Raw genomic sequence first — 13,664 nt, forward strand, 5'->3', positions numbered from 1 at the left:
AGCATTCCTTTAGGCTACCTAAAGCAAAATGGAAGAGGAGGGAGCAATTCGAAATTATGAAAGTGGTATTTAGTGCAAGTTTAAAAAATAAAGTACTCCTATAAAAACTATTTCCTTGTCACCCAAACATACACATGATGCTGCAGAGTTTAAGAAAGTGGCTACTGAACTGGGAGTGTTTCAGAGGTTGTACAATGTCCTTGTTCTTAAAAACCAGTATTTTGAAAAAATTTGTCATTCCATTTTATTGAGACTTTAAAATGTTTTTAATTCTTAGAAAAACAATCAGCTTTTTAATGATTACTTTAAAACAAAGAGGTATAAAAGAGATAATTAACAACACAACTTTTACACAGCAAATTGGACAGACTTGCAAATTTCACAGAGCACCTCTAAAGTGGTTCAGGGATAAGAATCGCTGATAAAGCAGTATACTGTCTCATCAGCTAAGTATGGGGGACAAGTTACTTCATCCATTAAAAAAGGAGAGGAATTCTCTGCCTGGCAAATCTATAATGTGCCATTACAGAGGCTGTAATCTATATTTGCTTGTTATGTAGATAACTGAAAATAATGGACTTACTAAAAGAAAAAAAATCCAGTATAAATAAGAGTATCAGATATGAAGGGCAGACAGAACTTCAAATCCAAGCTCTACCACCTACTAGCTGTGTGACCTTGGGCAAGTTTCTCAATTTCTTTTGTCTTAGTTCCTCATCTGTAAAATGAGGGTAATAACCATATCTAGGGTTGTAGTACATGAGAGACTACATTAAAAATGCTTGGCAAACAGTAAGCACTCAGTAAATGTTGGTGATGTGTCAAAATACAGCAAGTACCATTTCCTAAATTTTGAACAATATGGAGATACGAAGTATTAAAAATGTGTTCTAAAAACATTCAATGATTTTACAAGGTTGTTATCCTTAATGAGCTACACTTTTGAGGGTTACTCAAGCTGATAGTCCTAATAATCAAAATCTTCCTTTTCATACATGTTTTCTAGATGTGACTGCAAACCAATACAACTGATTCCACAGTACTTTGTGCTGTACACAAAGAACAATGGAGCAGTGAACAGCATGGACTTCAGCCAAATTGCTCAAGTTCAAATACCATTTTTGCTATTTACTAAGCTGTATGACCTTGGGCAAGATTATTTAATCTCTCTGTGCCTCGGATTCTTCATCTACAAAGTGGCGACAATAATATTTATCTTATAGGGTTACTATAAAGATTAAACAAGCTAATGTATATAAAGCATCTAGTGCAGTGCTCAAGACATATTTACTATTGTCATCATCATCCTACAGTCATTCTACAAAAGAAAGACATCTCTGACCACTAGGATTTAATTCTACAGAAACAGCACTTAAATTAGTTCTTACTTTCCAATATTGTAAGATTCTTAAACTGCCTGGGCATGTGAGCCAACACTTTGTACCTTGCCTCAATATGAACAAGACAAAAAAAAAAAAAGTGAATTTAGTATTGCATCTTTCCATTGTCATTGATGCAAAGTCAGAGATGACCAAAAATGCCTTATCAAAACCCACTGTAGAACTGCTTTCCCTGTTTAAAACAAAAACAGAAACAAACAGCAAAACTGCTTTCCCTGTTTTAAGCAAGCTTACTCCTACCTGTCATCTGCGTTACGAAGGGATGGAAGCCGAAAGCTAGTGTTTCTGTCAAGTTTTGATTGGCTTTTGGTCCTCTTGATGGAGCCTTTCAGGCGCTTGCTGAAGAACCCCTAGAATGAAAAGGCAGAAGGTGATGGAAGAGAAAACCAAAAGAGCACTTTGCTGTCTCCTTACTCCTCTGCACCACCTCTGGAAAAGATATTAAGATTTTTATAATGAAGACCAAAACAAGAATCCAGCTTTTAATTTTTTAATTTATAAATAACAGTTGCTTGAAGCCACCTGGTAATGTGATGAAAATTTTTTTTTCTTCTAGGATAACTGGGATAATTCAACTTTTTGATAACACTTAACTTCTTATTTCTTAAACATTTTCTATACCAGCTATGGTAGAGAAACTTCTAACTTTGATAACAGAGTTTTAAAAACACAACAATGTAACAGAAAAACATATCCCTTTCTATGAAGAAGTTTCAATAGAAAAGGGCATCCAGTAGGTAGTTTCCTGAACTAAATTAAGGGAGAAAAGGAAATGAGAATAGCATGTGCAAGGGCCCTGAGGTGAAAAGGTACTTAGTGCATTAGAGGAATTTTAAAGAATATACTGATAGTGAGAAGAGAAGCTTTATTATAAGAGCTCCCCGCCCCACAAAACAAAACAAAACAAAACAAAACAAAAAACCCAAACCAAAACAAAAACTCAAAAATAAAAACAGAAAAAACCCTACAATGCCCGTACAAAAATTCCTCAAACAAACAAAAAAGAATTATGTAAGTAGTATAAGGTAATGTGTTGGTAGTCTCAAAAGCGTTAAAATTTGGTCTATATCACCTTGGATACGTTACTTGTAAACTTAAGTTTTAATGTAGCTAAACTATCTTGAAATAGGTATCATTTATGAAACTACTGAAACATCTAGACTTCAGAAGAACAAAGTAGTTTACAGTTTTTGGCCCCCTACTTGCCTCCTACCACTTCCACTAAACTATCTAGAGCTCCTTAAACATTTCCTAGTCTTAGCACCTGGCAAACAATGAGCATCCAATAAAAGTGTGTTGAATAATGGAATAAATGCACGCATGAATGATGACAGTCACTGCTTTCAAGTAACAATTCTATTGTTGGCAAATGAAAGGACATCTTATGGAAGCATATCAAAATGTCTTGAGAAAAAGTTCTAATTCAAAGAAAAGTATTTTGATGCTGGGAAAATGACTCTTTCTAATCACCATGAGATGAATATTATCTTATAAAAGCTATGTGCAATAAACATTTCCATAAGGAAGGGAAAGAAATACTGGGTCAAGATCAGCATGTCAAATCTTTTATATTCTTTTAGTTATCACCAAAGCCCACTGTTTTGGGTGAAGACTGTATTAATCAAGATACACTGGGTTATGTTTATCTTATCATCTCAGTATCTTAGTAGCACAAAACATGTTCCACATCTATCTATGAGCCGATCAACTAAGGGAGATGGGGGCTTCGCTCTGTGCTACTCACTTAGGGACTTAGGCTACAGGAGGCTCTTCCTCTGCACACCTAAAGTTGCTTCAGAAGAGAAAGGAAATGTGGCAAGTTATGTACTAGTTCTTAAACTTTTATGTCACTTCTGGTCTCATTTCATTGGACAAAAAGTCACATGACCACACGGGATCTCCCCAGGGAAAGGATATACGATTGTATCATGTATCCAGAAAGAAAACTGGGAATATCTGGTGAACAGTAATGTGGACTACCACAGTGCTTACCCATGCCAAGTATTTTGCAAACACAGAATGCACTGCTCCTTTCATTTGAGAAAAATGGAAACAACTTATTTGAATCAGAAGTAAAACTATTTAGCTGACTTAAAAAAAAAATGCTTATATTATTTCTTGTTATTCCCGTAGCCCAAGAATAAGTGTAAAGACTCCTAGAAAATACCACATAGACATAATTCCCTAGGCTGTTTTTTATTATAGGTGCATAGAGATTGACTGGAGGGAAGAAAACAAGAAAACAAAAACTGTTTTTTAAAGTACTACATTTCTTTTTGGTTTTGTTTTTTAAATTTTTTTATTTAAGTTCAATTTAGTTAACATATAGTGTATTATTAGTTTCAGGGGTAGAACCCCCCACACCCTCCAGCAACCCTCAGTTTGTTTCCTATAGTGAAGAGTCTCTTATGGTTTGCCTCCCTCTCTGCTTTTATCTTATTTTATTTTTCCTTCCCTTCCCCTATGTTCATCTGTTTTGTTTCTTAAATTACACATGAGTGAAATCATATGGTATTTGTCTTTCTCTGACTGACTTATTTTGCTCAGCAGAATACCCTCTAGTTCCATCCATGTCGTAGTACACTTCTTTTCTTCTTTTTTTTTTAAGATTTTATTTTTAAGTAATCTCTATATCCAACATGGGGCTTGAACCTACAACCCCGAGATCAAGAGTTGCGTGCTCTACCAGCTGAGTCAACTGGGCTCCCCTAAAGTACTGTATTTCTTAGAGACAGGCATTTATCTGGTCTCCTGTCCAATCTGAGCATTGCTAGGGAAAGTTACTGTCATCTGTTCTCCAAGACAAAGGCTTTATTTACTACTTATTATGTATGATTCAATCAGAATGAGTAACAACATTTGCTCATAAATGTAGTCAGCAAACCAGACCCAAGTTTATGGAATGCTACTTGGACTGTTTATGGTTGGTTCCAAAACCACTCACCTAAGTTGAGATTTGGCCCAAGGACCTGCCCAAATATCATATAAAAATATATTTCTAGCAAAAATACAGTTAAGCAGTTAACTGAGAATGTACTAGTAGATGTTCACTCATGCAGTACTTTACTTTTTGTGGAACTTACTATATAATACTTTCTTGTTCTAATCCATTTATTTAATAAATATTTGTTTTATGTCTATTTGTTGTAAAGCACTATACCAGGTATTGTAAGGGAATCAAAGATAAAACAAACACAAACTCTGCCCCAAAGGAGCTTATAGTTTAATATGGGATTTGGAAACTAAATATAATTATATATGACACAATTAGGGAGGTAAGTGTTCTTAATGTCTGGCATATTTAATCACAAAATACATTTCTTTGAATCTAGGACACCGTTGATGGTAAGTCATGTTATTATTTTATGTACACTAAGAAAAAAGCTGCCAATTAAACTATAACACAATGCTTTATCACTTAAAATTTTTATTTTGTACTAAAGGAGTTTTTAAAAGACTTACTTAGGCAGGTTTTGTCATATATAGCATAGTGTACACATAAAAAGAAAATATGCAAAATAAATTGGTTAAGGTATTCCTAATGCTTCTTTCTTCTGAACTACTTTTTGACTTGGAGTTGTTCATGTTTTTCCACAGAATATCATTCTGAATCCTTTCAAGAATGTTGATGACAGAGTATCTTAAAAGAGTAACTTACAGGGATGTTAAAATGTGAAAAAAATGTGCATCTTAGAATTGGTAATATGGTATTATTTTAGAGAGGTATATAGGAACTAATTTCAGGACTTCAGAAAAAGACAAGGTTACATCACCTGGAGAAATAAGGGGAAGTTATATGGAAGAAGTGGAATATGGTAGGTCCCAATGGGTAGACAGGATTTGGATTTGGAGGTGCTGGGGAGCTAGGGTGCTGTATGAACCAAAGCCTGAGAAATGTCATGGAGATAAGAACACAATGGGTATCCATTAAGTAGATTTAATCTGGCTCGTATATGATTAGAAGTAGCGAAAAATAAGGTTGGGAAAGTAGTTTGTCCACCTACTAATGCATACTTATTGCTTCCATTGGCCCTTAAGCTTTTGGGGAAGGTGTAATGCTATATCTATCTTAACATCTACCATAGTGTCTAAACTTTAGTAAGCACTCAATATATATGTGAAATTACAGTTGTTCTGGGAATATAGATAAGGGAAAGTTTAAGATAGCCCAGAGTGGTCAGTAATGTTTCACAGAGGTAGTAGAATCTACAACAAAATTCTGTTTTTATCTCCTTGATAAAACTGAAACATGGTTTTCACCTGAGAATATTGTTTAGCTTAGGCTATAAAGGTTGATCTGGCATCAGTCTATTCGGCCATGTGGTCTCCCACGTGTTCAGGAAGACCACTTAAGTGAACAGACGATGCCACTAAAAACTCACTATCTTCAAGCTAGCCTTAGCTCCTACTATGCCTCTGTCCTGGACCAACTATGCAGCGAGCCAGCCTTCCAGTGACATTACCCCCACTAGGAAACCTCGGAGTATAAGGCATGCCCACTTGCCCACTGCCCCTTCTGAGCAATTCCTTATGAACAGATCACTATCCTTTGCACCAAGTAATTCTTCTGCCCTGACTATAGCTTAGGACCAAGGATGGATAACTGACCTAAGAGTCCCTAAAAGAGGGGGTCTGGTAAGAGTTCTGCTGGTAGGATATGGTATCACCTGGTAGCTACCAAATATTCTAGCCTGATTCCTGGCCGTTCCCTGCTTCACGCTTTACCCTCCAGCAACTCTGAGAGCCTGAAATTTTCTACATTTACCATGCATCTCTGCTACTACTCATATTTCCTCCCTTTCCCCTGGCTAAGTCATCCTTTCAGACCCAGCTAAGGCATGATCTCTTCCAGAGTGTTTTTTGACACGTCCTACACCTTACTCTAGAGGAGGTGGCCCTCCTCTGTGCTCCTGAGTATTCCAAATAAATAGAGCTAATCTTACATTTAGCACACTAAACTCTGAACTCAGGGCAGGGATTAAACAATCTTTGCCTTCCCAGGGCAGGTCTGATAGCAGGCAATTTGTAGGGGCTCAGTAAGTGTCTGTAGAATGGAAATAAAACGGGCAGTGAAATGAATAAAAGCCACCGTTGTGCTTTTGATGCAAGTACCAGTGTAGAAAGAGCAGGCAACTCTGAGTCAGAAAGTGTGGCATCAAATCCTGGCTCTAGTTTCTCCTATTGAATGACCTTGGACAAGTCAAAACTTCCAAGTTTCGGATTTCTTACTTGTAAAATGAGGAATAAAAAATCCTCTTCCTAGGGCCACTCCAAAGAATAAGATAACTGAATGGAAAAGTATTTTTAAAATAATGGAAAATGGGTCCCTATAAGTATTAACTGAATGTGAATCTAGGGGGAGAGACTGAGTAGGTGAGGTAGAATCATGATTTTCCCCCTTAGAAACTACCACATCAAAGGAAGGGAGGAAAACTAGATGTAAGTTCTACAAATAGCAGGGATTTTTGGCTCTTTTGTTCAGCGATGCATGCCAGTGCCTATAGGGAAACTTGGTACATCATAAGTGCTCAATTAACATTTGTTGACTGAATGAATTTACTGAAGGTTTCCTGGATATGAAGCACTGGCTAGGTGCTTTCTAATACTGTGTAATTGATGCAACAACTCCACAAAATAGCCAATCAGCAACTTGCTTTAGGTCACACACTTAATAGATGAGGAGTCAGGATTTAAACCCAGTATATTGAAAACACTTAAAAAGTTTCATTCAGGGCGCCTGGGTGGCTCAGTTGGTTAAGCGACTGCCTTCGGCTCAGGTCATGATCCTGGAGTCCCTGGATCAAGTCCCGCATCGGGCTCCCTGCTCAGCAGGGAGTCTGCTTCTCCCTCTGACCCTGCCCCTCTCATGCTCTCTCTCTATCTCATTCTCTCTCTCAAATAAATAAAATCTAAAAAAAAAAAAAAAAAAAAAGTTTCATTCATTCATGTATTTATTGAGCACCTTTTATTGGTTTGAGGCACTTGAGATGCTATCAGTGAACAAAACAAACACAAATCTTTGCCTTCATTAGGCTTCATATACTAGTGGAAGGAGACAGACCATAAACCAAGAACATAATAAATTAGTAAAAGACAAGTGCTATAGAAAAATAGAGCCATGTAAAGAGCTGAGAATATAAAGTGGTCACAATAGGCCTTTTGGAGAAAGATTACACTGACTAAAGACTTGAAGGAGGTGAGTTAGCCTGCAGGTATGAGAAGGGAAAAGCATTCCAGGCAACAGGAATCCAACAACATGGATTGGGCAAAGGCTTTAAGGCAGAAGAACTCCTGGTATGTTTCAGAAAGAGCCAATAAGTCAGTGTGGCTGGAGTGGAGAAAGCAATGGGAAGGGTTGTGGGAAATGAGCCAGTGGGTAGAAGTGCTGGTCCCAGTAGCAGGGTGAGTGGCAGATCCATTGTGAGGACTTCACCTTTTACTCTGGTTTCTAAGGAAAGCAACAACAAGTAACAAGACAATCCAAAACAGTCATAAATAAGTAAGCATTTGTTTTTCTGAGAGAAATAACCTTAGCTATGAAAATAGAAATGTGTACTGATTTAATACGGTTTTAAGTAAGAATGTGTGTTATGTGAACCGTTCATTTTCTTTATCAACAGTAGATCACCTATCAACAGCTGGGATACAGAGACGATGTCTGACTTTTCCCAGGGCACACGGCTGCCAAGTGGCAGAGTACAACTTCAAGCCCAGGCAGCCTGACTCTGGAACCCCTTGCTTTTTAACCACTATACTACACTGGTTCTGCACATTCTCATGCCTCTTCAAAATACTGTGGAAGGAGCCGAGATGCCCTTAAACAGATGAATGGATAAAGAAGATGTGGTTCATATATACAATGGAATATTACTCAGCCATCAGGAAGGATGAATACTTCCCATTTACATCAACATGGATGGAAATGGAGGGTATTATGCTGAGTGAAATAAGTCAATCAGAGAAAGACAATTATCATATGGTTTCACTCATATCTGGAATATAAGAAATAGCACAGAGGATCACAGGGGAAGGGAGGGAAAACCGAATGGGAAGAAATCAGTGAGGGAGACAAACCATGACAGAATCTTGACTCTGGGAAACAAACTGAGGGTTGTGGAAGGGGAGGTGGGTGGGGTAACTGGGTGATGGACATTAAGGGGGGCACGTGATGTGAAGAGCACTGAGTGTTATATGCAACTAATAAATCACTGAACACTACATCAAAAACTAATGATGTACTCTATGTTGGCTAACTGAATTTAAATTAAAAAATACAAAATTAAGATATATTCCTACAAAAGGTAAAAACAAACAAAATACTCTAGGCACTATAATATAATGCATTTTCTCCATGTGTATTGTACTTAATTTCTATGCATTTATTATTACAGAATTATATACCACAAAAAAGAAAGAAATGCACTATGACAATTTGAAAATATGCGGGGAAAAAAAGAAGACAAAATGCCCACTAGTGCGACATCTGACTTAGAAAAATTTGCCACCAGGGCTCCTCCCTATATAATTAAACTGAAGTAAAACTGAAACCCTACTGAAATTACTTTTATTTTATTTTATTTTTTTAAAGATTTTTATTTATTTGTCAGAGAGAGAGAGAGAGAGCACAAGCAGGGGGAGCAGCAGAGGGAGAGGGAGAAGCAGGCTCCTCACTGAGCAAGGAGCCCGATGTGGGACTTGATCCCAGGACCCTGGGATCATGACCTGAGCCGAAGGCAGACGCTTAACGACTGAGCCACCCAGGCGTCCCTGAAATTACTTTTATATGTAACTGATTCTGTAGTCACTAGGAGACAAAAATCCAAATATAAGATTTAGAAAGAGATGGATGTCAAGAGGAAAATGCTTCTCTCTTTTACATCAAGTTATGACATCTATGTCTTATGTGAATGTGAGGAGTAAATGATGCTGACTTTAAAATCCAATAGCATCAGTGGAAACAAAGGAAAAGACTACAAATAAACTGATTTCATCCTTCAGACACCAACCTAATCTGAAAACACACTAATAAAACCCTCAAAACAAATCCTACCTTCAAAACAAATCCTACCTCATCCAGGCCTCCTTGGAAATACTGTCACTACAAGCTACAATTCTGAAAAATAGTAGAAAGCTTATCATTTAAACAACTCCATTGTCATAAAGCAAATGATACAACTAAAATGACTTACTTTAATTAGTCGGTACTCCCTCTTTTCTGCCAAAATAAGGCTTAAATTTAGCAACTGCCAGTGAAAGGAAAAGCCAAATGTTGCCTTAATCTGGAGCTTGGGCAATATTAAGAGAAGGGTAAGTTGTTCACCACCTACAAACTGGAGTAACCCCCGAAGACTGAAATTGGCTATCAGGGCCTGATTGGTAACTGAAATGAAACGGCTGCCAGGCAGCCACTCTCAGAAGCCTCCATGACGGTAAGGAGAGCCGCTGACTTGCCCGTGTCCCTTAAGACGTGGAGAAATGGAGGCGGAGAAACATGTCATCACCTTTCACACAGAAGCAGGGTGATGTGCAACACAAGGCCAGGGCCATCCTGTGTGAGACTTTTTCTAATCAGTGGCCACACCAGGGATTAGGGAAATCTATGTGATTTAAGCAATTTTAAGAGCAGTTCCTTAAAATACTACATGACTCACAGTAAGAAAATGCTACCTTGTCAACTAGAAAGGACCCAGGTGAGAATGGTCTCATTCTGGCTTTTCTAAGTTTTAATTAGTAAGTTCATTTCTGTGTATTTGTGTATTTTAGCAGTTCATGGAATTATGGATTGCAATTACCTGAGAAGGGTGATGTCCTGTATAAATTATTTCCTTCCTTACTCTTTTAATAGACCTTAGGAACTTATAGATGTTCTGAAAATGTTCACTAGAATCCAGTTGTAGGCAATTAACAAGGAAGAAGGAAAAGGAAGGGTAACTGGAAACATTAAACTCTACTTTCCAGTCATATTTTACTTCCTTAGTTTATATTCCAGTTATCGGAAGTCCAAATACGAAGGGAGACTCTAGGTAACAAGGTTAACGACAAAACAAATCATTGCAAAGTGCTTTGTAGTTAACAAGCACTTTCAGTGTGGGGATTTCCCCCCTAGTGGGGACTTTTGTTTGTTTTTGTTTTTTGGCAAATTAAAGTGTCAAAGGGAAAAAAGGTCCTATAATAAATCACAATTGTTTTTCTAGCCCAGAGCTGACGAATCACAATCTTTGGGCGTGAAGCACAGTGATCTGCATTTTTAACAATTACCCAATGATTCTCTGGATTCTTTGGATTATTACCTTCCTGTTAAATTTTTTCAAACCTTTTACTTTCAACTTTTGTTTTAAATGTATCTTTAAAAAAAAAAAACATTAGGTCTATTGAGGTATAATTTACAAAAGGAAAATTCATTATATTTGGGTGTGCAATTTGATGAGTTTTAACAAATGTATATACTACTGCAACCAAGATACAGATTTCTACCACCCAAAACATTTCTTTGTGCCACTTTACAGTCAATCCATTCCTCCCACCTCAACCCCTAGAAACCACTAATCTGCTTTGTCCCTACAGTTTTATCTTTTACATACTCTTATATAAATGGAACTATGCAGAATGGAGTCTTTTATCACCTAGCACACTGTTTTGGGAATTGATCCATGTTATTGCATGTATCAGTAGTCCGTTCCTTTTGATTCCACATATGGATATTCCAAAATATGTTTACCCATTTGCCAACTGACAGGCATTTGGGTTGTTTCCAGTTTGGGTCTATTAAGAATAAATCTGCTAGGGGTGCCTGGGTGGCTCAGTCGTTAAGTGTCAGCCTTCGGCTCAGGTCATGGTCCCGGGGTCCTGGGATCGAGCCCCGCATCGGGCTCCCTGCTCGGCGGGAAACCTGCTTCTCCCTCTCCCACTCCCCCTGCTTGTGTTCCTGCTCTCTCTCTGTCAAATAAATAAATAAAATCTTAAAAAAAAAAAAAAATAAGTTAAAAAAAAAAAAGAATAAATCTGCTAAAAAAACGTGTGAACAAGTCCTTACATGGACATATGGTTTGGGAACCACGAAGTTAAAAGCTTGGTTGGAAATTCACAAATACCATGGAGAGATGGCAACTTTTTAAAAGGATACGATGTTAGTGAGATGGAATAGTGGAAGCAACTTGAGAAGGGAAGGAATCCCTGATGTTTTTTCCTTTCTATGTAAAATAATTTTAGATTTACAGAAAATTTGGAAAAATAGTAGAGTTTTCTCTTACCAAACTTCCCCTAACGTTAACATCCTACATAACCATAGTAAAATTATGAAAATGAGAAAATGAACATAGGGTAGCACATCAACAAATTACAGATCCAATTCTAACGTCACCAGTTTTTCCATTGTATTCATTTTCTATTGCCACTGTAAAAAACTGTCACCACATGGTGGCTTAAATAGTACAAATCTATTATCTTACAGTTCTGTAGGTCAGAAGTCCAACACAGGTCTCACCTGGCTAACATTAAGGTGTCTGCAGGGCTTTATTCCTTTCTGAAGGTCCTAGGAGAGAATCTGTTTCATGCCTCTTCCAGCCTCCAAAGGCCACCCAACACTCCTTGGTTTATGGTCCCCTTCCTCCATCTTCAAGGACAGTAATGTTGCATCTTTCTGAAAGGTTCTGTTTTTAAAGCCTGTGATTAAATTGAACCGACCTAGACAATCTAGAGTACTCTTCTCACCTCAAGGTCTTTAGCCTTACTCCTATCTGCAAAAGTCTCTCCTGCCACGTAAAATAACATATTCACAGATTCTGTGTCTTAGGATGTGGACATCTTGGAGGCCATTATTCTACCTTCCTTCCATACATAGTTTATGTAATTACTTTCTTACAAGTGGGCATCTGGGTTGTTCCCAATATTTTTGTAATTATAAACAATGCTGCAAAGAATACCTTGTGCATCTGTGTTTTCATACTGATGGATGTGTACCTTCAGGGTAGACTGCTAGAAGTGAGATTGCACATCGGTAGCTTTGCCAAAATCCCCTCTCGAAGGGTTGTTCTAGTTTGTATTCCCATCAGCAATGTATGAGTCTCTGTTTCCCATGATCTCACCAACTAACTTTGTTGTCAAACTGTATAGTTTTTGCTAGCCTAAAAGGTGAAATAGTATCAAAATATTGTTCTAATTTGCATTTCTCTGATTATAAGTGAGTTTGAACACTCCTTTTTATATGTTCAGGATAATTTTTATAGCATTTGGGAATTACTGTTCATACTTTTTCCCCCCAGTTTTTCTATTGGGTTTTAGTCATTTGTCCCTCAATTTTTAATAGTTCTTTATATGTTGTGAATGTTTTCTCTCAGCTGGTTGTCTTTTAACTTTGTTATGATGTTTTTTTGCCACACAATTAAAAAAAAAAAGATTTACTTATTTTATAGACAGAGAGAGAGAGAGAGTGCACGCACGCACTAGGGGAGGGGCAGAGGGAGAGAGAATTCCGAGCAGACTCTGCCCCGAGCATAAGCCGGGCGTGGGGCCGATCCTACAACCCCAAACCAAAACTGAGTTGGATGCCCAACTGACTGAGCCACCTAGCTACCCCATCACAGAATTTTTAAAAACACTTTTGCCTCTGGCTTTTCAGTAGTAACCATTACCAAAAGTTTTTTCCTACATTAAGGTTATCAATGTTTCCTTCTAGTACTTGTATGGTTTATTTATTCATTTTATTTTACATTTAGATCCTTAATCCATTTGGAGTTCATGCTTATGTGAGGTGTGAAATACGTATCTAATTTTATCTTTTTTTTCAGATGACCACTCATTTGTCCCTACACTATTTCTTTCAAATGCCAACTCCTCAGGAAGCCATTCCTGATCTAATAGGAGTTATAGTCTCTTGCCTCTGATTATCTAAACTCTTTTGTTTATATTACTGTTTTCCTCTGTCTTGACCAGTAATTAGTTCTATTCCTATGCCATATCCCCTAGTGAGTCTTAACTCCTATTTTATATTCCCGACAGAGTCTTAACTCCTGAAGGCAAACATTATTGAGCTCATCTTTGTATTTCTTCAATGCTTAGCATACAGTGGGTTACTTAATACATACTTGCAGAATGCTAATGATTAACCTGAATTATTAAGAAAAGTCCAATACATTCAAGAAAGTGAAAATATCTAATACATTCAAGGGAAAAAACTCCTTAAAATGATTAAAATTAAGCTAAATCTGTGTTTAAAGAGGAAAAGTTTAGTATCAGGAATATTCACCTCTGGAGACCACCTCAGTT

At 37.4% G+C, this 13,664-nt stretch overlaps 1 protein-coding gene across 5 annotated transcripts in view; it reads right to left on the reverse strand.

The window, feature by feature from the left end:
• The window catches only part of RASAL2 (RAS protein activator like 2), a 359,788-nt gene that overhangs the window by 64,338 nt on the left and 281,786 nt on the right, over positions 1–13,664 (reverse strand). For all 5 annotated transcript variants that reach the window (XM_064594269.1, XM_064594270.1, XM_045877377.3 and 2 more), the window contains one exon: positions 1,641–1,750. In XM_064594269.1, coding sequence (XP_064450339.1) covers positions 1,641–1,750 — 110 coding nt within the window. The remainder of the gene's footprint in view (positions 1–1,640; positions 1,751–13,664) is intronic.

Source organism: Mirounga angustirostris, unplaced genomic scaffold, assembly GCF_029215605.1.
Source record: "Mirounga angustirostris isolate CCGP_5_RB_7025 unplaced genomic scaffold, mMirAng1.0.hap1 SCAF_6, whole genome shotgun sequence".
NCBI classification, from domain to species: domain Eukaryota; kingdom Metazoa; phylum Chordata; class Mammalia; order Carnivora; family Phocidae; genus Mirounga; species Mirounga angustirostris.